Genomic DNA, 24,093 nt, shown 5'->3' on the forward strand with positions numbered 1-24,093 from the left:
TATATATATATATATATATATATATATATATATATATATATATATATATATATATATATATTGAAATTGATGCATGTTATATCAATCCATGAAGAAAGAAATTGATCTATCTTAGAGCCTTTGTCACCTTTCAGTACAATATATTATTTTCATTTGTTTATCAGTCTTAAGGTGTAAATACTATTTTCAATGGTCTATCAGGCCTAAGTTCGAAGTAGCATTTTCGTTAGTCGATAATACTTACGATTTAAATATATTTTCGTTTGTGTGAGTGAAGGATTTCTGTCCGTCTCCCATGCTCATAATTGAAATAACATTTAATTTGGTTTGGCGTGGTTAATTTTAAAATATATTTTCTTTGGTTTGTCATGCGTAAGCTTGAAATAGTATTTTCTATGATATGTGATGCTTAAGTTTGAAATATATTTATTTTTGTCTATCATGCTTAAGTTTGAAATGTTATAGGTATCCTTGAAATATTCGTTCTTGTTTCATTACCCTTGTCTGCAAATAATATGGAATTCGTGAGAACGGAAGTGCTTAGTAATTAGGCAGACGTGACATGAGTTTGTTATGTTTAAGTTTGAAGTAATATTTTTATAGTTAAACGCACAGATTTTATGGGCGCATCTTAAGAATATCGTTCTTGTTATATTTATGTCAGATCATGCATATTCCTTCTGGGATAACTTCGGGTGTCTTTACTAACATCTCAGAAATATTGGTTCACTTTCTGTTTTTGATTCTTTCACATTTTTGCACTAAGTTTGTTGATCATATTACACACGCATAATAAGAAGACTTTCTTTATTATATATCAGTGACGGTTCTTCTTTTTCTTTCTTTTCAGCCGATGCCGGTGGCTATTTCTGCCTGCCTAGAGAGAATTCCGCCATTTTGAATTCCGTCGCCATTAAGACAAATGCTTCTTCGACTTTAACGAAACTTCTCTCCGTTCCTGGAAAAATTCGCTTCTTTTATCATTTGGACGGTAAAATACATTCTTGAAAATAAATAAACGCAGAAACCAAAAAGTATTAAAAGAAAGCTGAAGTCTTTATTTATCCCCAAATTCTCGAACGACCCTAGACGACTTACAAAATATTTTCTCTAATTTTCAATATCATTTACTCATCAAAATCTAATATGATTTTATGTTTCGGAATTTTTTAGGATTTCTCATTTGTATTATTTTCATTTTGAGTTTTTCTGTCACAATGTTTCGACCTCCTTCAGGTGTAACTTATCGAATCCGAGAATGTTTCTGTCAAAGTCGGGAACTTCATTCTGTCAGCTATAGCCGTGTAAAAATCTGAAGTAATTCGCAATTGTATCCTTAGTATCAACCGCACCGAGGACTGAACCATCAACCTCTAAAAGAGAGTCGCTTATCCATTATGCCACGGGTCCTTGCGGACAATTCGGGCATAAATTTTGGGAGCCTTAAATGTATTCTTGTTTTTTAGATATATAATATTACTACTTGTCTCTTTGGATCACTACTTGTTACACACACACACACACACACACACACACACACACACACACACACACACACACACACACACACACGTGCGCGTGCGCGTGTGTGTGTTCAGTGCGGGTGATACTAAGAACACAATTGCAAATTACTTAATATTTCTACCCGCTCATGCTACCTCATAGATTAAATAAAGGATTCTGTTCGACAGAACGATTCGGGAGTTTGACAAGATATTCCTGAAGAAGGTCGGAGGTTACATCGACCGAAACGTTGTGGAAATAACACTTAAAATGAGAACCGTTATCCAAATATCCAAATAACACGAGGATTGATAGTTTTGTATTATACGTGGATTATTCATTGCAGACGATTGTAAGAGTAAACGTAAAACTTGCCCACTTAGGACTTCTACTTGGTCATGGTTGGCGGAACGAGAACGATCTACCTTTGGGGATTAAATAAAGAGTTCAGTTCGAAATTCCGTATAGATTTCTGAGTTTGTTATAAAGATTTTCGAGTTCGATAATATGTAGCTGAAGATAGGTCAGTTGTTTTATCAGCCGAAACGTTGTGAAAATATTATCTTAGATGTGAATAGTAATTCAAATAATATTTTATATTCAAACTTTTATATTATTTTTGCGACCACGTTCTCGGATGTATCTTTCTCCCGCGCAAGTTGTCGTCGTTTTGTGTGATCGTGGATAACACACACGAGTATATGAAGGAAAAGAAAAGGGCAACAGTATTTAGATACACGAACATATTCACGGATAAACAGTGTGATGAAGAAAAATGTAAAAAGGGATTGTGGAAACATATCAGGTGGCACACAATATTATATACAAGTGGACCACAACAGGCATACCTACTTAAAAATAGATACATTATGGTCCCAAATGCAATGATAAAGAACCCATTTTTCCGAGTCGGAGATAGAGAGTTACACGTAATAAATATAAAAGTATATATTACTCACGTTATTTTATGCATGTTCTGAGAGTCTATGCGACTACTTCCAGAAAAGGTACATGGAGGATACAACGTAAACGTTATGCACACGTCCGACGGCTTTAAAGGACCCACAAAAAAGTGAGTAATATCTCGTTCTAAATTAAGTGGGCAGAACAAAATTTCAGGCTTTCGCGTAAATTCCTTAACGTTAAACAGAATAAATCCAGAGGAGAATAATAAGATATAAATTCAAGGGAGATAAGTCATATAATTGTGCCACGACACACTGATTTACAAGTAAGTAATGATTCGTCATTGTGCAATAGTTTTTTCATTCATATTCAAATTTAATATTGAAGAATCTTGGTAAAATCCTTCTAAATACAGATGGCAACCAAGATCTAACGGGAACGCACTTTTTTGCAAACATTCATATCGATTAGGATTTATTTTCAAAGATACCTAAAATAGAAGCCTTACAACAAATCTGTTGCCAAGATCACTGGAAAAATATCTGTATCATTATACAGTTCCTTATGATATCTTACTCTCGATGCAATCCTCTACATGTACATGAGCCAAATGCACGCTAAGATGGAGTACAGTTGCCACAGCTGCACAAGAGCTGTTGAAAACAGCCTTTCCTGCCTTGACAGAGTTCAAAATCGGTTTCGAAATCAAATAAGCCAAGTTCTTTTCTCCTCCGTACAACCTCTTTCCCCGCAAAAGAGTTTATTTCTGCTCTATCGTCATTTTCTATGATTCCTCTGAAAAATATTCACAGCAAACACTCGTCTAACTACAACCACTATCAACAATTTCCCCTACCTTCTATCTGTGCTTAAAACTAAACGGAAATTCCATGAACAAAGTTTGTTTCCTAGACCCGTCCGTGGAATTCTATACAGCAGGGTTGCTTTCCAGATGACTACAATATGTTCGTCTTCAAGTTCAATGTAAACAAGTTCTTTTTGAGCCGTCCCTTTAAATAATCAAATTCTACCCAATTTCTACCGCTACTCATCATTACGGTATTGCCCCAACGATCTTATGACACTCATTAACACTTATCCTTGACTGGTCTGACAGCCTTGATAAACGGTGATTTCTTGTAAATAAAAGACAGTGTTTGGGTAATGTTATTCGTAATCTTATTTAAGACACGTTAATGAGAATACATTAATAAAGAGTAATAAAATCAAGAGTAATAAAATCCTTTCACACACACGCACACACACACACACACACACACACACACACACACACACACACACACATATATATATATATTTATATATATATATATATGTATATATATATATATATATATATATATATATATATAAGAACAAATTTGCCAAGTTGAGTTATACAAACGGTTTTTATTGTTCGGTTTATTTCGCTAATAATTTCCTCTGATGAGAAGAAATAACATTCTTTGAAACTCCGCGGATTAAGGAAATGAAAACCGTTTGTATAACTAAACTTTGAAAATCTGTTCTCATTATTATTTATCCTAAGCTCTACCACCCTCAGTGATTGTATTGAGCTTTTTCATTTGGTTGGTATTAAAATATAAATAACTATATTTATATTTGATTTTGGTGTTTGCTTCTCTTTGATTAATAAACTCCTCCTCATAAATCATTCTGATATTTATGTATATATATATATATATATATATATATATATATATATATATATATATATATATATATATATATATATATATACAGGGTGACCCACAAAAAACAAAAGCTAAATGGAGGCCATCTAAAACATATGCTGTAGAACCAAGAAAAAAAGGTCAAAGACCCTACTGTTTTGATGTGATGTTTTGAATATAATAAACTAGTTATTACCAAAGTTTCATTTCATTCGGACAAAACACTAAGAAACGGGACCTAATTAGAGTTGGGGCCCACTTATTTTGGGTCACCCTATATATATATATATATATATATATATATATATATATATATATATTGTATTTAATCAATATTCTTACATTTAGAGAATATATATATATATATATATATATATATATATATATATATATATATATATATATATATATCTGCCCTTTTTTATATATCATATGTATTAAAAGATAATAAACATAATATTTGTAAAATTGTCTATTTTCTCTCTAATTACAGTCTTACCACCAATCGGTTTCCAAAAAATAAAACAAGGTAAATGTTATCAACTTTTCTTTATTTATCTTTCATAAGTTTCGATGAAACTATTTAATACTACATTTCAAAAATGAGCAAGATGAATAAAGAAAAACATGTAAACAATCCCGAAACAAAATATTTAAAACCTTGCATTATAATAAACTAGCAGCGCTACTCCGCGTTGCCCCCCCCCCCTCGGAGGGCACAAAATAAAACAAACAAAAAACAAAAAATAGAAGGTAAAAAGTATGTGCAACATCTTTATATTAAAAATCATGTATTTCCACCTTTCTAAATCCGTCTCGCTCTTCCCTCTTTTTTCTCACCTTCATCTCTTCATACCTCTTTCTACCTCTATAACATTGAAAATAACTGACCCCTCCCGAGGATACCTGGTCCAGTTGATCCCAGTGGATGTTTGTTTAATATTTTTTAAGCTTTAACACATATATGTTTGTCGTTTATATAACAGATAACACACTTATGTTATTTTTAAATACGTAAAACCTTTTAAGCAAACCGGTGACAAAATCGAGGCCCAGGATTAGCACAAGGCTTCATTTTGGCTTAGATCTGCACAAGCATTTATTTAAAAACCTTTTACTCAACTCAAAGAAGCATATTACTATTAAGTATAAGAAGCTGCTCTGATAGAGGCCAAATTTATATGAAATAATCTTCGTGAGGAGTTGAGCAGCAAGATTTGATGTTACATGATAAGGGCTGTCCCCTTTTCATGTAAGTATAAAAATAGAGATTACTTAAAATGAAAATAAAATTAGAGAAAGCAGAAATCAAACCTTGGATATAATTTTTAAAGAACAATAGGTTTAAATGGAATGGCCAGTAAATTGTTAATTCTGATGAAATAAATAATAAATAAACTATGTGGAGAAAGAAGTGGCTTACCGTTAAAGCGGTTGCGCGTTTGTGCCTGCAGAGCACAAATTGAGAATCAAGATGGCGCCCGCATGCGTTTATGTGGAAAAAAGTCTCGCTGAATCTCGGGGAATCTCGGAGAATCTCGTACCCTGATTCCATAAATAACGAGGAAAGGAAAGCGGGAAGGGACGATTTTTTAGTCACTAAAGCGAACGGAAGTATGTAAAAGAAGAGGTAGGAGAAAAGAGTGTGGTGAACGAAACAAACAACGATTCGGTTGAAAGTAGAGTTGTAACGAACACAAGCTATTTCGGCTTGACGTCAGGATTTGACCCCAAGCTAATTCCCCTGTTTGATGGCAGTAGCACTGATCACTCAGTGCAGGAATGGGTGGAAAAAGCAGAATTAATATGTCAGCTCAGTGGGGTGAAGCGTATAGAATGCGTGGTCCCAATGCGCCTCACTGGGGGAGCATATGCAGTATACCAGCAGTTGGCTGATGAGGAAAAAACAGATTTTGCCTGCATCAAGCGCGTCCTTTTTACAGCATTTGCAGCAATTACTGCATGGAAGGAATTCATGGCCCGAAAATTACATCCCGGGGAAACGGTGGATGTGTATCTGGCTGAGCTAAAAAAGCTATCGGTCCTTTTTGGAGGGATGTCAGACAAAGGCTTGGTGTGCGCCTTTGTTGCAGGATTACCTAAGAGTGTGGAAGATCTGCTCCGTGCCTCATCCCAAGATGGACATATCGGAAGTATTGGCGCTGGCACGAGCAATACTAAAGAAAAGCCCTAACACTATAGACCAAGTGGCAGCTGTACAACCATCACAGGTTGGATTGCAGGACCTGGGCGCAGCTACAACCTGCTATAAGTGTGGAGGACCCAACCATTTGGCCCGTGATTGTCTTTCGTCACGTCAACTAACTCGGAAACTTGACGGGCCGCAGTGCTACAAGTGCAAAAAACGCGGACACCTGGCCCGCACCTGTCCGGGAAACGGGCAAGGGGAAGAAGCTACAGCACCAGTCTTCTCCCCAGATCGTCATTGAGCAGGGCGCTACCCACTGTAAGCATACACATTAATGGAAGCGAGCGCCTCGCGCTTGTGGACACTGGGTGCACCCAGACTCTCGTAAGCAAGATATGCTGTGCCACTTGGAAAGCAGAGAGAATTCCGGTACTAACTGTAGGCGGAGGTTCACTATCCTCTTGTGGGGCGAGCATTATCCGTGCAAGCATCAACGACGGGCCTGCAGTAGCCGTGCGAGCCCTGGTGATGGAGGGAGAGCTTCTTGGGTACGACCTACTCCTGGGTATGGACTTGATTACACAACTGGGTGGAATTACCGTGGACAGAACCGGCAAGGTACAGTTCTCCCGATGTGAGGAACATGTTTGTGCTGCCATCTCTCGACGAGCCTGACTTTCATGCAGAGTATGATAGAAACACCAATGCATGGACAGCGTCTTGGAAGTGGTCAAACGATCAGCCACCAATATCCTTGCAAAACCGGTTATCGGAATATCCCCCACCCATGTGGCTAAGGGAACAGTATGAAGAAGAACTGTAAACGTGGATCGACAATGGCTGGCTTCTTCCATACCCAGAGGATGAGCTTGGCCCCCCGCGAGGACTGATTCCCTTGATGGCCGTCGTACAAGAGACCAAACAAAAGGTCTGCCCCGTCCTAGACTACCGTGAGCTCAATGAGCATGTCGACCCAAATTAAGGGAGTGGCGACAGCAGGGATCGAACGTGGTAACTTTGGACCTACGCAGGGCCTATCTGCAAATACGCATTGAGAAGAAATTGTGGCCATTTCAGACTGTGGAAATTAGAGGAACCCGATATTGTCTAACCAGACTAGGGTTCGGTCTAAATGTGGCCCCAGGCATTATGACAGCAATCATGCATGCTATCCGGCAGCAGGATGAGGCAGTGCAACAAGCAACATCCTCATACATCGATGATATATTCGTCAATGAGAACCTCATGTCAGCGCAATCGGTTAGAATGCACTTTGAAAGCTTTGGACTGACATGTAAGGAACCAGAGCGTCTGTGCGATGGAGCAAAAGTTCTCGGCCTGCACGTGCGCAATAGCAAGGAGGGACTTTGCTGGAGAAGAGGAAGTCACGTTCCCAAGGTCCCATCAAACATAACTCGACGAACAGTGTTTTCACTTTGTGGAAAGATGGTAGGCCATTTCCCTGTGTGCGGTTGGCTCAGGGTGGCCGTGGCAGCCATAAAGAGACGTGCAACAGCCGTGTCGTCGGGATGGGACGATGCAGTACACGATGTCACCCTAAGGAGCATGTTGACAGAGACTTTGTCCAGAGTGACCAGTGATGACCCCGTTCAGGGAAAGTGGTGCGTCAGCGGGAATGAGTTCACGGTCTGTGTGGATGCTAGTTCACTGGCCCTTGGAGTTGCCCTTGCAGTTAATGATTCCATTATTGAAGATACCTGTTGGCTTCTGCCAGAGAATGATTCGAGGCACATAAACCTGGCCGAACTTGATGCCACATTGAAGGGCGTTAACTTGGCGCTTCAATGGCACGCCAAGGTTCTACATATCATGACTGACTCGGCATGCACTCATCGGTGGATAACCGATGCATTAAGTGGAAGAACACGGCTGACGACACGAGCATCGAGTGAGATGTTAATTCGAAGACGGCTTGCCACCTTGGTCGACACCATTACAGAGTACGACCTGACCGTGGACGTAGTGTTGATCAGGTCTGCGCTCAACAGAGCAGATGCTTTGACTAGAGTCCCTCAACGATGGCTTCTGGCTGGTGCTCGGAGAGATGCTGATAATCTGCAAAACACATGTGCAGCAGTTGTGTGTAATGTGGATGCAGCGCGCATCATGGACATTCATCGACAGTGTGGACATCCTGGCATCAAGCGGACACTGTACTTTGTCAAGATGATTGATCCAGGAGTAGGAAAAAAAGATATCCGAAGAGTGGTGGAAAGTTGCGAGGCCTGCCAATCCATCGACCCAGCTCCAGCACGATGGAAGAAAGGGGAGTTGGGAGTGAGTGGTAAGTGGCAGAGAGTGGGCATGGACATCACACACTACGGTGGCAACCACTTCCTTACCCTCATCGATTGTGGGCTTACACGTTTCGCAGTCTGGAGACTCATCGGGCGCCAGAACTCTTGCAACATTATTCGCCAGCTGTCATCCGTGTTCTGTGAAAGAGGTGCGCCCGATGAAGTGCTGACGGACAACGACCCAGCCTTTTGCAGCTATCAGATGAGGCAGTTCTTACAAGAATGGGGTGTGCGGCTGCGGCTTAGATGCGCTTATGTGCCTTCTGGCAATGGTATAGCTGAGAGAAGCCATCGCAGCATAAAAACAATTGCAGCCAGGAAGCAGTGCACCATCGCAGAAGCTGTGTACTGGTATAATCTCATGCCAAAGGATGGCGTCTCTCCAGGAACGGCGCCTGCAAACGCAATCTATCAGTACCGTGTCCAAGAAAAAGGAATCCACCCCGATACAACGGTGGCCACTGAGATAGAACGGAATCGATATGCCAAAGGGGATACTGTCTGGGTGAAGCCGCCAGGAAACCGATGTACTGACAAGTATAAACGAGGCACAGTGACCGATGTGGTTAGTCAGCAGTGTGTCCAGGTTGATGGCGTACCCCGTCACGTTAGGGACCTACGGCCGGCGACACATGTACCACCTCCAGTGGACGATGAGAGTGATTCTGACTCTGAGACGAGTGGGCCATCACTTTGGTTTGCACCACCCCTATCAAGCAGTGACTCTGATATCAGTAACCTCCATGGAGATGAAGCCTTCCCCGACCATCGGGCGGTGGATGAGAGCGCACGAGAAGACGAGAGCAGCACTGTCCCCCTTCGTAGAAACACCCGACGGTGGCGATCACCATCCCCCTGTCGTCTCTGTGATCATGAGATCAGGGGGGAGTGTGGAGAAAGAAGTGGCTTACGGTTAAAGCGGTTGCGCGTTTGTGCCTGCAGAACACAAACTAAGAATCAAGATGGCGCCCGCATGCGTTTATGTGGAAAAAAGTCTCGTGGAATCTTGGAGAATCTCGTACCCTGATTCCATAAATAACGAGGAAAGGAAAGCGGGAAGGGACGATTTTTTAGTCACTAAAGCGAACGGACGTGTGTAAAAGAAGAGGTAGAAGAAAAGAGTGTGGTGAACGAAACAAACAACGATTCGGTTGAAAGTAGAGTTGTAACGAACACAAACTATTCAATTGTTAGAAGAATGTGGATAATAAAATATGGGTTAAATAAATTAGATATGTAGGTTGAATTCCTTTGTAAAAACATCAAAGAAAAAATAGGTTATTGGGAAATCATAATGTCGGAAATGTGCAAAGTCGCGCATGTTGAAACACGTGAATTTTGCTCACGTGGCCGGACATGCATGGATTTATCAATATAGGAAGTGAGAGTTAGTTAGTTAGAGATAGTCAGTCAGTGAGAAACTCAGAGAGGGTCTGGGAATTCGAACGTCTAGGAAGCGAGACGATCACTTTTAAACTAAAATGTGAAGCTTTGAATTCTTGATGATGAAAACCACGGCCGGCCGTGAAGAAATAAACCCATCATGTATTTTTGATAAAGCTCTTCCTTGTGTTTGTGATTCTCACAAAAAGGTAAAGTGAATTGTTATTATATGTCTGTGTTATAAAATGTCGTGACATACACATCTCATATCCACAATGTGAATCTACATCTCATATCTACACTAAGACTGTCTGAACACTATCTCCTCACTCTAAGAGCTTCACATAGCAACACATCTATTAACCTAAGAATGAACATATTTTTAATATACATGAATCGTCATAACATGAACAATCTCTTACAACAACATCTCTCTCTCTCTCTCTCTCTCTCTCTAAGACTCTCTTTTAATGAAACCCAAAATATAACATTTTGTTCACATTGCATTTAAATTTCTGTATGTTGCCGTGGTTGACGAAACAGAGAGCAGGGTGGGAATTCCAAAGAAAAGCAATTCGAATGGAGATGTTCGAGTAGAAAATCTTCTAGGGACCTCTACAGTGAAGGGATATGATTTTATTGTCCGTCGGGAAGGCCAGAGTATTTAAATTGAGAGATAGAAGTGCAATAAAATAATCGGGAGACATTTCGTGGAAGAACTTATAAAACATTTCATCATTGCCACGATTCAACAGAGGCTAGAACTTGACAGACAAATTGTAGTCTAGAAATTCTTTTTGCATCCCATCAAAGAGAGGGGCTAGCGGTTGCTGCACCATCCCAGAGTTGGCGACAATACTTCGTGTACGGCGAATGGTGGTTGTGCAGAGATATAGGATACTGGCCAGAGAGAGAGAGAGAGAGAGAGAGAGAGAGAGAGAGAGAGAGAGAGAGAGAGAGAGAGAGAGATTATTTTGTTTTTGTTGGGTTTTACGGCATGTCAACCTTTAGCTGACGTATAAGTGACATGTCCTTTTATTTTTTTTTTAAAGGCTAATTTTTTTAGGTATAAAAGTATGATATGGGGGGTTATTTTAATAGATCCTAAATATTTTTTAAATAAAAATTATCTTTTGTTGCTACAAAATCAGTGCAATCATGTAGCATGTGTTGAATGTGAGTTGGATTTGATATGGTAGACACATTTGGTTGGTTTTCTTTTCACAAGAGATATGAAAAAGAGATAGTGAATTTGTATGATAGATGGTTTGGATTGCATAAAGAATTGTCAGTATCCTATCTGTAACATTTTGAGGTTATCCAGACTGCTAGAAAACTGCTTCTATGGTACCAGTTTTCAGGAATTCTACAGAAAGAACTGATCCATTAAATTATCGTCCCTTTAGCCTCCTCCCGTTTTTCGCCAAAATATTTGAGTCCATAATTAATCAAGTTCTAGTCCATCACTTTACAGCTGCTAAACTTCTAACCCCTTATCAATATGGATTTAGGCAAGCTCGTTCCACAGCAGATATCTTAACTGTATTCTCTGAACGTATATACCATTCACTGGGCAAAGCAAGGGAGGGTAGAGCGGTAGCCCTTTATATATTTAAGGCTTTTGACAGGGTATGGCACGATGGTCTTCTAAGGAAAATCAGATCATATGGTATCACTGGAAGAATACATAACGTAATTAAATCCTTCTTAAGTAAGAGAAGAATCCAGGTTGCCCTCGACGGTCGTACATCTAAACAATATGATATAAATGCGGGAGTACCTCAGAGGTCTGTCTTAAGACCTTTATTATTCCTGATATTCATAAATGACCTCCCTGATAAAATTGTTTTGGAGATGCGTATATTTGCTGATGACACCACGCTCTATAACAGGCACGAGAAGAGAACAAATAAACACATATCTAAGGAAATGGCAGAAACACTAAAGGAAAACCTCCAATCTGTAGTGAAATAGGTGAAAAATGGATGGTCACATTCAATGCTCCCAGGACTAAACTTGTTTTCTTCAATAATTACAAGAAACCTTCTCTACCACCAATACCTATGGCCAAAAACACATTATCTGAAAGTACTTCTTTTAATCTCCTCGGCCTAACGTTCACAGGGAACATGAGAGCATTGACAAGTTTACAGGGAACATTGAGAGCATTGCCAAGGCTGCCGCGAAGACGGTGGGTTCTCTCTACCGTGCTAGAAAACTACTTACGCTTGAAATTAAACTGTACATCTCGAAGGCCACAATTCGCCCATGTATGTAGTACTGTTATCACATCTGGGCTGATGCATCTGCTACTAGTCTCTCAGTCTTGGACAGGGTTCAAAAGAGAGTTGCAAACCTGATAGATCCTGAACTGTCATCTAAACTTCAATCTCTGTCCCATCCACAAAATGTTGCATCCTTCTGCCTGTTCTACAAGTACTTTAATGGTGATTGCTTTGACGAGCTACAAGCACTTATATCCCCTCGACGTAAATAACCCTGGCAAACCCAACAAGCAGCTAAATCCCACCTCTACACAGTAGAAATCCCATAAGTGTAAGAAAGCCTTCTACTCCAACAGTTTCTTCCCTAGAACTACTAGACTTTGGAACTCCCTTCCGGGATTCTGCTTCCCCAACTGCACCGACATGCAGAAGTTCAAATGTAATGTGAACAGACATCTTACTGCTCATCTCCCTTTATAATACTCCTGCAACTTATGTCCCCGGTAGTAGCTCCATATTTTAAAGTGGCATTGTGCCTTGTTTGGTGTGAAAATTGAATTAAAAAGAGTACAAAATGAAAATGAACCGAAATAAATCCAACCTATTTGTGTCCATTGAAATGTTTTAAAATTGTACCAAGTTCCCCGGAGAAAATTCATATCAAAGGTGAAGATGGTATTAGAATGTGCATTCATATTCTGGATTAAAACATACAACGTGTGTGTGTGTATGTTTTTTCCTCCTCTTCTCTTTTCTTCATTAGTTAATTATTTTATTTCATTTATTCATTTTATCCTTTTCCAGTGGTTAAAATTTATAACATCCTGAAATGTTTGTAAAGTTATTAAAATAAATAACTCTACAAACATTTCAAAATGTTATTATTATTACTAAAGTTTATTTTATTAATAGTAGGTTTTTAGATATTAACAGTAATGCTTCTAGTATTTCAAGTTTTCGTTTATTGTTGGTTTGCTCAAGTACAGATGTGTTGTCAATTAAAATCTTCCTAAATTGGAATAGAGGTCAGGAATGTTGGTTAGTCATGTGGTTAAATATTGCGCTGTTTTCTAAGCGATGCATGGTTAATCTCCTGGACAAAGTTTTGATAGTCGAACCTATATATGTTTTAACCTTTATTGGCGGAGGCACAGTCTCTAAAAAAGCATTTGACTTCACATACTAAGTTAGTCCTACCAAGCAACTCAGTCGAAGGGAGGAGTTATTAGTTATAATCAGGTTAGAGGTTTTAAATTTATTATAGTAAATGATTAATTTTATTTTATTTTTTGTTAAGGTCTATAGGTTGAACATTTTTATTAATAATATTTTTAATACTTTTTCGTCTGTTCTATAATTATAATGCATTTGATTTTTATAATAAAGTTTTATATGTGTATCCTGTATTATTACGGTGAATATTTTTTAATTTCCCAATTTTTTCATCAATAACATGGTTGGGATATCCATTATTAACTAACGTTTGTTTAATATTGTTGAATTCTATCATAGTTGGGGAAGAGGATATTAAGTTAGCTCGGGTTAGTAAGTTGTCAATTAAAACAGTTTTGTACCGATAGGGGCACTCACTTAAATAATTCAGCGTACAAGGATTTTTATTATTCGGGTGTTTATAGGTCCAAGTAGAGAATTCGTTGTAACAATCTATTAACACATCTAGATAGATACATTATATTGTTCTTGTGTAACTCATGAGTAAAATTAAACACAGAATTATTTCGGAAAGCTGATTGTAGCGTATATATATATATATATATATATATATATATATATATATATATATATATATATATATATATATATATATGATTAGTGTTTTTGGAAAAAGAAATCCAGCAGAGTGCTCAATTAAAAGGAAAATCCGAAATATAAGAGTGTATTTATATTTTATGTACAGAAAGTTGTTAGATGAGACAAGTCATTGGTGCCGTCGGTTTCAAGCCCGATAGTTAGGACCGTTTAAGATATCCATATCAAGCTCTCTTCAGCCAATACTCGTCTCGAGACGAGTATTCGCTGAAGAGAGTTTGATATGGATATCTTATATATTATATTTGTTTGTCAGCTTTTCTTTTTTTGCTGTTGGTTTAGTCACTTTCTTCCAATTAGAATGTTGTCTGCTTCCATTTAGATAGCGCTTTTTCTTTGACTAATCAAACTCTCAAAAATTCAATTAAAAAAATAATAATAAATAATAAATAAGTAACTAATCAGAAAATAAAAAAATCACCCCGCCCCCATTAATATCACCTTAAAAATTACTAAAAACATAACAGAACAAAAAATAAAAAATAAATAAAATAAAAAATCGAGTTAGCATTTTAACATTTGAACAACTCTCGGCTAACACCGATAATTGCCGGTGTCGCCCGATTCATGCTTCACGAGAATTCACGAGAATTCGGGTCAAATTATGCAAGAGTACGATATAAACATAATCCCACTAATATATTTGTCGGGCACACAGAAACTCTTTTAATCACCCTATTCGAGCATATATATATATATATATATATATATATATATATATATATATATATATATATATATATATATATATATATATATATATAATATATATATGTGTGTGTGTGTGTGGTATATTTGAATTCACTGTTCTTATGTTAGCACATATAATTGCTATATTCAAATAATATACTTTATTATATTAAATCTCTGTCCTTTTTACTCAGTAACTTTTTTTCATCATTCTATCATTCTAAATGTTAAAAAATTAAAAAATTATCATTAGCCATTATTAGTATATATATATATAAGTTTATCTTCACTCTTAACTTAAAAATTTCAAAATTTAAATTAACTTACAACTTCTATATTCGTTGATAAAGAAATTAAGCCTTTAGTTTTTCTAAGATAAATAGTAAAAAAATAAATATTACATATCATATTAAATTATAAACGACAAATTTGGATTTTAACACTCATTAATTTAGGCAATTATAAACACCCTCACTCTTTTACTAAAGGAAACCCCCTCCCTCTTCCTCAATGAAGTTGTATGTTAAATAGCGATCTCTGTTTAACCTAATTTTCTTATAGACATAAAGTCTGAACAGACGACTCCCTACGTAGATGTGTATGTACGATACATATTATTTTCTTACTCTTTTATCTTCTCTCATATTCTTCCTTTTCTTTTTGGATTTTGATATGCAAACACGTTGAAATAATTATGTAATCTCAGAAATTATATATATATATATATATATATATATATATATATATATATATATATATATATGTATAATTAAGCTTTCGTTTGCAGTTTCCTTCTATGGTCATGGTCGTCCAAAACCACAAAAGAAGATCATTTTACGTAAGTACAATTCAACTTTTTATCTTTAATAATTCTCTGAATCAGATAAACTATATAAAAACTAAACGAGAAAAAAATAACCACGTACTACAAAGTTACCTGAAAGCAACTTGATAATTGAAATTAATATCACACCATTAGTTGTGTTGGGTAACTCGATTCGTATAATAACAACTGGTAATGGTTTGTGTATGAGTTTATGAACCAGTTATGAAGGTAGACAGGGCGGTATATATATATATATATATATATATATATATATATATATATATATATATATATATATATATATATATATATATAATGTCTATATCAATTCCCGGTGTTGATTGGTGGCGGCATTAAGACTTAAGATTTAGAGGGAAAAGTAGTAACTACTTCCTCTAAATATGTTAATGATCGTGATGATGTTTATCCTAGGATATAATGTACTATTTTATTATAACGAATAAATGTGTATAAAACGGTGTTCTAAAGTTACATAAGATGGTGAATAATAGTTTAGACATAATAAATTTGTATGTGGCAGATGTTATTGCAAACATACGGTAGTTTGGTACGAGGAGAATTTCTGCAATCAAAATATATATGAAAATTATATTGGACCCAATATATAGTAATGATTTCAAAAGTTAAAAAAAATTACTCGTGCGCTACCACTGAGAATCGAAGCCAAAACGTTTAACTTAGGATTTACGGTTGACATTAATACATTAATGCCTGAGCTATGGACACATGTTTGCTGCAAGGCTATAAATAAAAACATGAACAAATAGCTATTACGTTAAGCATGCAAGATGAGAATATTTGTCCGAACAATTGAAACATACAAACTAAATTTATGTTTTTAAAATTCCAAAGTTATTATTAAATATTTAATCTATTTTATTGTTTTAACATACCTAATCTCTTTCAATAATATTCCTTTCCTTGTTACTGAAAAATTCTCTCTGAATATTTCGTATTTTATAGCCTGACAATCACCCACTTTCGCTTCAATTAGGTAAGCCAGCGTTTGCCGATATACCTATATACCATATTATATATTGGTACGTACTGTCTGGAAGCGTAGAATTTTTCAGGTTGGTATCTTGGGGGCGCATTATTTCACTGGGAAGGTACCCTTCCGAAAATAAACTCGCCTGGCAGGCAGGCGACAAGGCGAATAAGCAACAAGAGAGTCCGTCTTGTAATGGAGGACCTGCATCCTGTTTGAAGATGTCTTCCTGAACCTGCATGTCAAGCACATGTTTGCCACACCGAATGATGACATCTGAAATATGTGTAACACGCAGTTACGCCTCGTGGATCACCGAAAACACTTCGTAGCTGGGGCTGGCTCAATTTTTTGTAAAAATCTATTTAGATCTGAATTCTAAAATCCTTAGAAAGTCTAATTATATAATTGCTCTATTTGTAAAATCCAGCATTTCTTTATCAAGATAGCATCTAATGTAATATATATATATATATATATATATATATATATATATATATATATATTAATCAATGAATAAACCAATAAATTAATCTATCTACCTATATCTCTTTCCATCTTTCTCTCGCTTTATCTCACTCCCTCTCTCTCTCTCTCTCTGTATATATACAGAGAGAGAGAGAGAGAGAGAGGGAGAGAGAGAAAGAGAGAGAGTGATGGAATGGATATATATATATATATATATATGTGTATATATATTCCTTTTCTCTCTAGCAATCTATATGAGAACTTAGAAATCTACAAAAATATTTTGCATATTCATCATTAAGTAAACGCTTTCTACAAATTAAACAACAATAAAAAAATAAATGCTTAAAATTCAACAGCATTTCTCGCCAGTTAACGGAAGCCGAATGGATTAGGTCCTTGCTAATGAAGCCAGGGATGGTTTCTGCCGTCGGGTTCGAATCCATCGACTGGTGTTAATCGTGACACCCTGCACTGATGATTTCCGGAAAGATGAAACACTAGTGTTTGTAGGTATTTACTAATTATTATAATATATATATATATATATATATATATATATATATATATATATATATATATATATATATATATATATATATGTGTGTGTGTGTGTGCGTGCGTCTATTGGTTTATATTTTTCTTTTTTCTTTCAGCTTCGAGAAACCTGGTTTTTTATACTGCCTGGCAAGAATGGGCAAGATGCAGCATCTGCGGAAGGGTTGGTGAACGCAAGCGATATGGTAAGTTGGGTGATACTGTTGAAGATCCATTAAAAAGACTCTCGCCTCCCAACTTTCTACATTCCTTTCAATGAAATCATATCTCATCAAATGACCCATTATTTCTCTGCCATTTTTGACCAATAAAATGAATAGCTTTAAAGACTTTAAACCGCAAAACTCGATGCCAACATCATTAAGTTTGCAGTTTGTCGTATCCTCTTTGCTTTTTACATCTCGATCCTTCTGCTACTCAAAATGGTTGCTTTAGCCACGCCTACAATGACGCCTACACAGCTATACAGTTCGAGAAACTGCCTTGTATTTTTTTAATTGCAATGGTCACGTGTTACACTTTTACTTATCTTTCTTGCACAACAGGCAGTCTCATTAACTCTTATCCTCGAGTGGCTATTGGGCTTTAGTATGTAACGGCATTAATTAAATAGTTCGCTTGATGATAAATCTTACACAATAAAGTTGATTTTTAAGTCTGGTTATATAATTAATGCCGGTCAATTTACATTGCTTTTCTTTTTATCATTACTTTTATCTTTTCATCAGTATTTCGTCTGAAGTAAGGTTTCATCACCGAAATCTATAGGCGAATCCCTATTCATTGTTTTAGAGTACCCTCCCTTTCTTCTTTTTCTATATAAAAAAGATTCCTTATTCATTGGTTGAGTTTCCTCCCTGATTTCTCTTTAAGGTAGCGCTCCTGTTATAAAACGATTAGTGCTGCCGACCGAACAAGAGAGCCACGAAGATGGGTGAAAGAGTAATTTTACTCGATGAAATGAACCTGGAGATCTTGTCAGATCATCTAGAGGGAAACTCTGGTGTCAAATCTGTATTTCTGAATCTTGTCTTCATTTCGTTCTGTCTCTGGTTGTCATGACAACCGACTTTATAGAAATAGAGCTGGTATGCATGTTGCACAATCGCACAGATTGACCATCTGTTCATATTATTTTGACATTTCGGACTACTATTCTCATCTTGAGTGTTATTTTCACAACCTTTCGGTTGATGTAACCTCCGACCTTCTTAAGATGTATCTTGTCGAACTCGGGAATTTTTTTGGTCGAACTCGTGAATTTGCACTGAATTTCGAACGAAACTTTATTTAATCCATGAGGGTAGCATGCTCTTGTTCCGTCCGTACTGAACAAAGTACTTAATAAAATGCAGCCGTAACTTATACTCTTCTGGAGGTTGAAGATTCAATCCTCAATGCGCCTAACACCAAATATATTTGCGAATTCTTGGAACTTTTACTAGGTCACAGCTAACGGAACCCTTATGTATTAAATAAAGAGTTCCCTTTTCGAAATTCTGGGAAGATTCCAGAGTTCGACAGAAATGTTCCCAAGTTCGATGAGATACACCCGAAGAAAGTTACATCGATCGAAACGTCGTGAAAATAACAATCAAGATGAGAATAGTAGTCCAAAGAAAGTAAATAATATGAATAATCAGTCCTCATCTAAAAAATTCAAAAAACATTGATCATCTGTATTTGATTATCTTCCCTTGTTTTAATCGATTCAGCGTATTCTTCTATTGGTATTCCTAGGTGTGCGCATGATTGCCAAAAACGACCCGAACAAGGCATCAACCCCGTGGTACTTGGACAGAGTCCTGCGAACCTTTACGAAGGGGGTTCCCTGCAGATCGACACTCCTGAAAGAGGTGAAAGGCCTGCCGAAAACAGCTGACGAAATCGACACTGAACTGTGCGACGTGGCGTGTCATCGTAAATGGATTTATTCGGGTATTTACAACAAAGAAATTATCATTTGTCAACAAGAAGGTTATGTTTTATATGCTGTTTGTTTTTGTCACATAAGAAGAACAACAGATCGTATTTATGCGAAAATGTCTCAAGATGCGTTCATGTTTTAATTAAACAGTGTCTATTAAGTTTTAGAAGTTGTATACTGTACATGGCAGGGGACCGAATGTGAATGTGATATTCCCTAGAAACTTTATTGTTCAACGGGAACTGGATGTCCATGCAAAGCAAATAACACATCAGATTTTGCCGAATGAAAAAGAATAAGAATACTGTAGATATAAAATCTACGATTTAAAAAGAAACGACGTGTAACTGAGAAATGTATTTTGTTGATCCCTATAACGTAGCAGCACCTCATCTCATCGTATGGGAATTCATATAAGTTGGTGACACAAAGTAGCTTGAATTCATTGTAGCGTAAATCTTGATTCAAACTGTTATGTTAAAAGTATTCCAATCACGGGGATTTGTAATGATTATGCGTGACGTTGCTTTTTATGGATATGTGTTAAGTGCCGGTTATCGTTTGTAACTCAGTAAGTTTCCACGTTACATGAAAATGAAAATCGGTACTTGGTATCTATTATCCGTCTATCATCAAGTTATTTCAAGCAGCATTTTCTCTGGCAAGCTAAATATATAAAGAAGACACGCTACAAAAAGTATGTTACGTTGTTTAACTTTGATTGCTTAACGTCATACTTATTTCTCTGTCTTCAGCTTTGAATTCAAGCTACGATGAAATCTCACACATTCCATTCACTAACAAATACAGGGTGTTCAATAATTAACGTTACAAAATATTTTTTGTCCATATTTATCAAATAAATTAAACAATACAGATCACCTAAACGTAAATACAGTAGAATGCCGGGATACGACATTAAACATTAGTAACAAAATACAGTACAGTATATAATACGCATGTATATAATCAAATAACACCGTAAGACCGGGAAAATACCGTAACCAGGGGCCGGAAATATAACGTATTCCACATCGTAACCTGAGGGACCGTATCCCGAGGTCACCGTAACCCCGGGGTTGTAATGTATATACAATAGTATTATTGGATTAAAAATATCCAAACTTTATTCAATGTAGCCGCCCTGTGCATTAATAACCTGCTGCAAACGCTTGGTGGATGCTCTACACGAGTCACGAATGATTTTTTGTGGAATTTTGGACCATTCCTTACTTACATTAATTTCTTTTTCAGGGCCTCCAAATTGGTATGGTGGGAAGCTGAGACTTTATTCTCTAAGATAGACCAAATATTTGGATCTCATCATTTGATTTGAAACGTTTTATTGCTCTCCACACAAACATTCGGTTCACATTTAAGATCTTCACAATGTCTCCTGCAGATTTTCCAGATTTGAATAACTCTACAGTAGCAATTCGTTTCACTAAACCATAGAACATTTGTGAAAAGTAATATTCAAGTTAAACTTTATCGATATACAACTGAAAAAGATAAAAACTCAAGAAAATTCACTAAATATAGATAAGAATAGAAAGCTGTAAGGGTAAATATTGAACAACCCTGTATTTTGCATAATCTGTTATCCGGCGATCGTCACAGTGGCCGCATTACGGTAAACACAGCACAAGACATATTGTAAGGTCAAGTTAGTTGTGCTCTAGGTGTATTAGAATTTTTGTAGGAATTTTTGACACCCCTAACACGAAACTGCGAATAAAATATAAAAAAAACTCGTAATTTCTCTTTTAAAAGTGGGTTGTTTATTTTCTTTATGGATTATACTTCCAAAATAAACTATTAAAGTTGTATAAAAAGTAATAGAAATATTTTTTTTATTTTTTAAAAAATGATAATGAAATTAATTGAATTTTACGAGCTCAGTATTTTTCAATTTTTAAACTTTAAAAATCTATAAAAATTTTTCTATTGATTCAATTTTTACAATATCTTCAGGGTCAATGTGAAATTTTATACTCTTTCCAATAAACCGAATATAATATTTTAGACAAACGTTTTTGTTTTAATTCACGCCCCCCCCATTTTCAAGTGTCGATTAAAAAGTAAATAATTAATTTACTCACCAAAGTTTTATATATCACAAATTGAAGATAAAAGATCAATAAATTATATATTCAAATTTAAAACAAAAAAGTAGTGTTTTTTAGAAATTTACCTGTAAAGTCCGAAGTTTAAAGCCTTTTTTTTTTAAACCACGTTGTTTGTTTTTTCTTGTTTTTTTTTAAATGAAACCTTAGTCCTTGCTCCTTTAATTGAAAAATAATTAGGGCTTGAATTACATTTTTTGAGTAGTTATAAGTTTGGAAAGACAGGGAGTCGAATTTATTCACGTCTCCCATTTTGAAATGTCTATTAAAACGTAAATAATTAATTTACTCACCAAAGTGTTAGATATCACAAATTGAAGATAAAAGATCAATAAATAATATATTCAAATTTAAAACAAAAAAAGTAGTGTTTTTTTAAAAATTTACCTGTAAAGTTCGAAGTTTAAAACCTTTTAAAAAAAACACGTTATTTTTTTTTTTTTTTTGATGAAACCTTGGTCCTTGCTCCTTTAACTGAAAAAAAAAATAGGGCTTGAATTACATTTTTCGAGGAGTTATGAGCTTGGAAAGACGGGGTGGAATTATTCAATATTTTTCACGAAATTTCTGACACACCTAGTTGTGCTCGGTGTGTGTAGGAGGATATTATCGAGGCTAGTCAAAACAAATCTGTTGATCGTTGTCTGGTTTTGTCGATCCCAGTAACAACTTTCTTTATCCTACACCGGAGTCATCTGTTTTACTCCGAGATACTTCTCCCTCAACAGCCAGTGTCTCCCCGAATATATTTACTTTCAGACAGAAATTAGATACATCTGATCTTCTCTCAAACTATCGCCGGAAACTGGCGGTTTCTTTTGTTTCCCTCAGCTTACGTTCGCAATTGTTATCTAACCAGAAAGAAAGTTAACAAGTAATTCTCATGACGTTTCTAGTTCGTGGAGTTCAATGAGTTGGCGAAACTTTTATTTTCTCATTCATTTCCTAACTTATCTCTCGCAGAGATAATAGCTTTACGGTAAGGCATTCCATCACAACACCAACCCATTTATGTCACGTTAAATATTGTTGTACAATTATCAGAGACGGTAAATAATCGATACCCTCCCCCAATATTATAAACAAGGAGGTCATTTAAAAAGGTCATGTTCCAATTATATTCTCAAACAGAAGTTGTTGCTTGTCTAGACTCCTATAAATTTGCTTTATTTTGTGTATTAATATTCATATTATAAAACACCCTTCTTTCTATTTATTTTAAAAAAGAAAATACAACTTTTTTTTTATATATGGTTGTGGAATTGAATTCATCTGTAAAAGATCTAGCTAATTTGCATATTCTTTAAAACATTCATTTTAATTAATTTCTTATTAGTTTTTTTCGGTTTCTTATAGGATGATCATCTTTAGTAAACTAATACGTATAATTATATTCATGCAGATATTCTACATGATTTATACATTCGTAATATTTGCGTCAAAAGTTTAAAATAAACACAAACCTAGTTCTATTTATTTATGTATGCGTATATATATTTGTTTAAAAAAATTGCCTACCAAACTCTTTTATCCGTTTTTGGTCTACAGACATGAAACTTAATATATAGAGTATTCGAACCCACGCGGAACTTTATATTTAGGTTTATAGCTAGGGAAGATCGGTGCAAAAGTGTGAAAATTAAAAAAAGAAAATTTGTTTGGTGAAGGTCGAACGACGGCATTGCGAATATGCATGCGTAATATAATAGCTATTGGTTTATGTTTTAATTTTTAGCCTTGCAGCAAACATGTCTTCATAGCTAAGGTATTAACGCCAAAGGAAAAAGTAAATCGCAACCTAAATATTTTGGTTTCAATTCTCGGTGGCGCAGGACTCATTTAAAAAACAAACTTTTTAAATCATTACTAAATATTGGATCCAATATAATATATGATTAGATTGGTGCAAAAATAATATCGTTTCTTTTACGTATATATATACATACATATATATATATATATATATATATATATATATATATATATATATATATATATATATATATATATATATCTGATAAAAAACGACATTATTTTTGCACCAACCTAATAATACATACGAAATCTGCATGAATCAAAATATCATATTTAAGCATATTTTACGACCTGGCAATGCCGGGCGGCCTTATATATATATATATATATATATATATATATATATATATATATATATATATATATATATATATATAGTGTATCATAAAAGGTGCGCAAAGTCTCAAATATCCGCCAGCTCCGCGACGTCGTAATTGAAGAGTGGAAGAGCATTAAGAGCATTCTAGTGGTTACATGTGAAGCTCTGGTAAATTCCATGCCCATGAGAGTAAAGGCATTTTTTGATAATGATGGTGGCCACATAAAATATTGAGAGTTTACATGTTGTATGTTAATATTGACAACTTTTCGTAAAGGGTGTACTAACTTTGTTGCCAGGGATTTAGTTTTTAATGGCTATATTTTGAGTTAATTTGAGGGGAAAAT

At 35.7% G+C, this 24,093-nt stretch overlaps 1 protein-coding gene across 1 annotated transcript in view; it reads left to right on the top strand.

The window, feature by feature from the left end:
* The first annotated feature begins 847 nt into the window (after nucleotides 1-847).
* LOC145292899 (uncharacterized) overlaps nucleotides 848-24,093 on the top strand; it is a 104,533-nt gene continuing 81,287 nt past the window's right edge. The window contains exons 1-5 of the mRNA XM_080139034.1: nucleotides 848-991; nucleotides 4,597-4,632; nucleotides 15,486-15,536; nucleotides 17,658-17,744; nucleotides 19,300-19,497. Coding sequence (XP_079995160.1) covers nucleotides 19,308-19,497 — 190 coding nt within the window. The 5' untranslated portion in view covers nucleotides 848-991; nucleotides 4,597-4,632; nucleotides 15,486-15,536; nucleotides 17,658-17,744; nucleotides 19,300-19,307. The remainder of the gene's footprint in view (nucleotides 992-4,596; nucleotides 4,633-15,485; nucleotides 15,537-17,657; nucleotides 17,745-19,299; nucleotides 19,498-24,093) is intronic.

This window comes from Euprymna scolopes, chromosome 14 (genome assembly GCF_053919585.1).
Source record: "Euprymna scolopes isolate OS-2025 chromosome 14, ASM5391958v1, whole genome shotgun sequence".
Taxonomy (NCBI): domain Eukaryota; kingdom Metazoa; phylum Mollusca; class Cephalopoda; order Sepiida; family Sepiolidae; genus Euprymna; species Euprymna scolopes.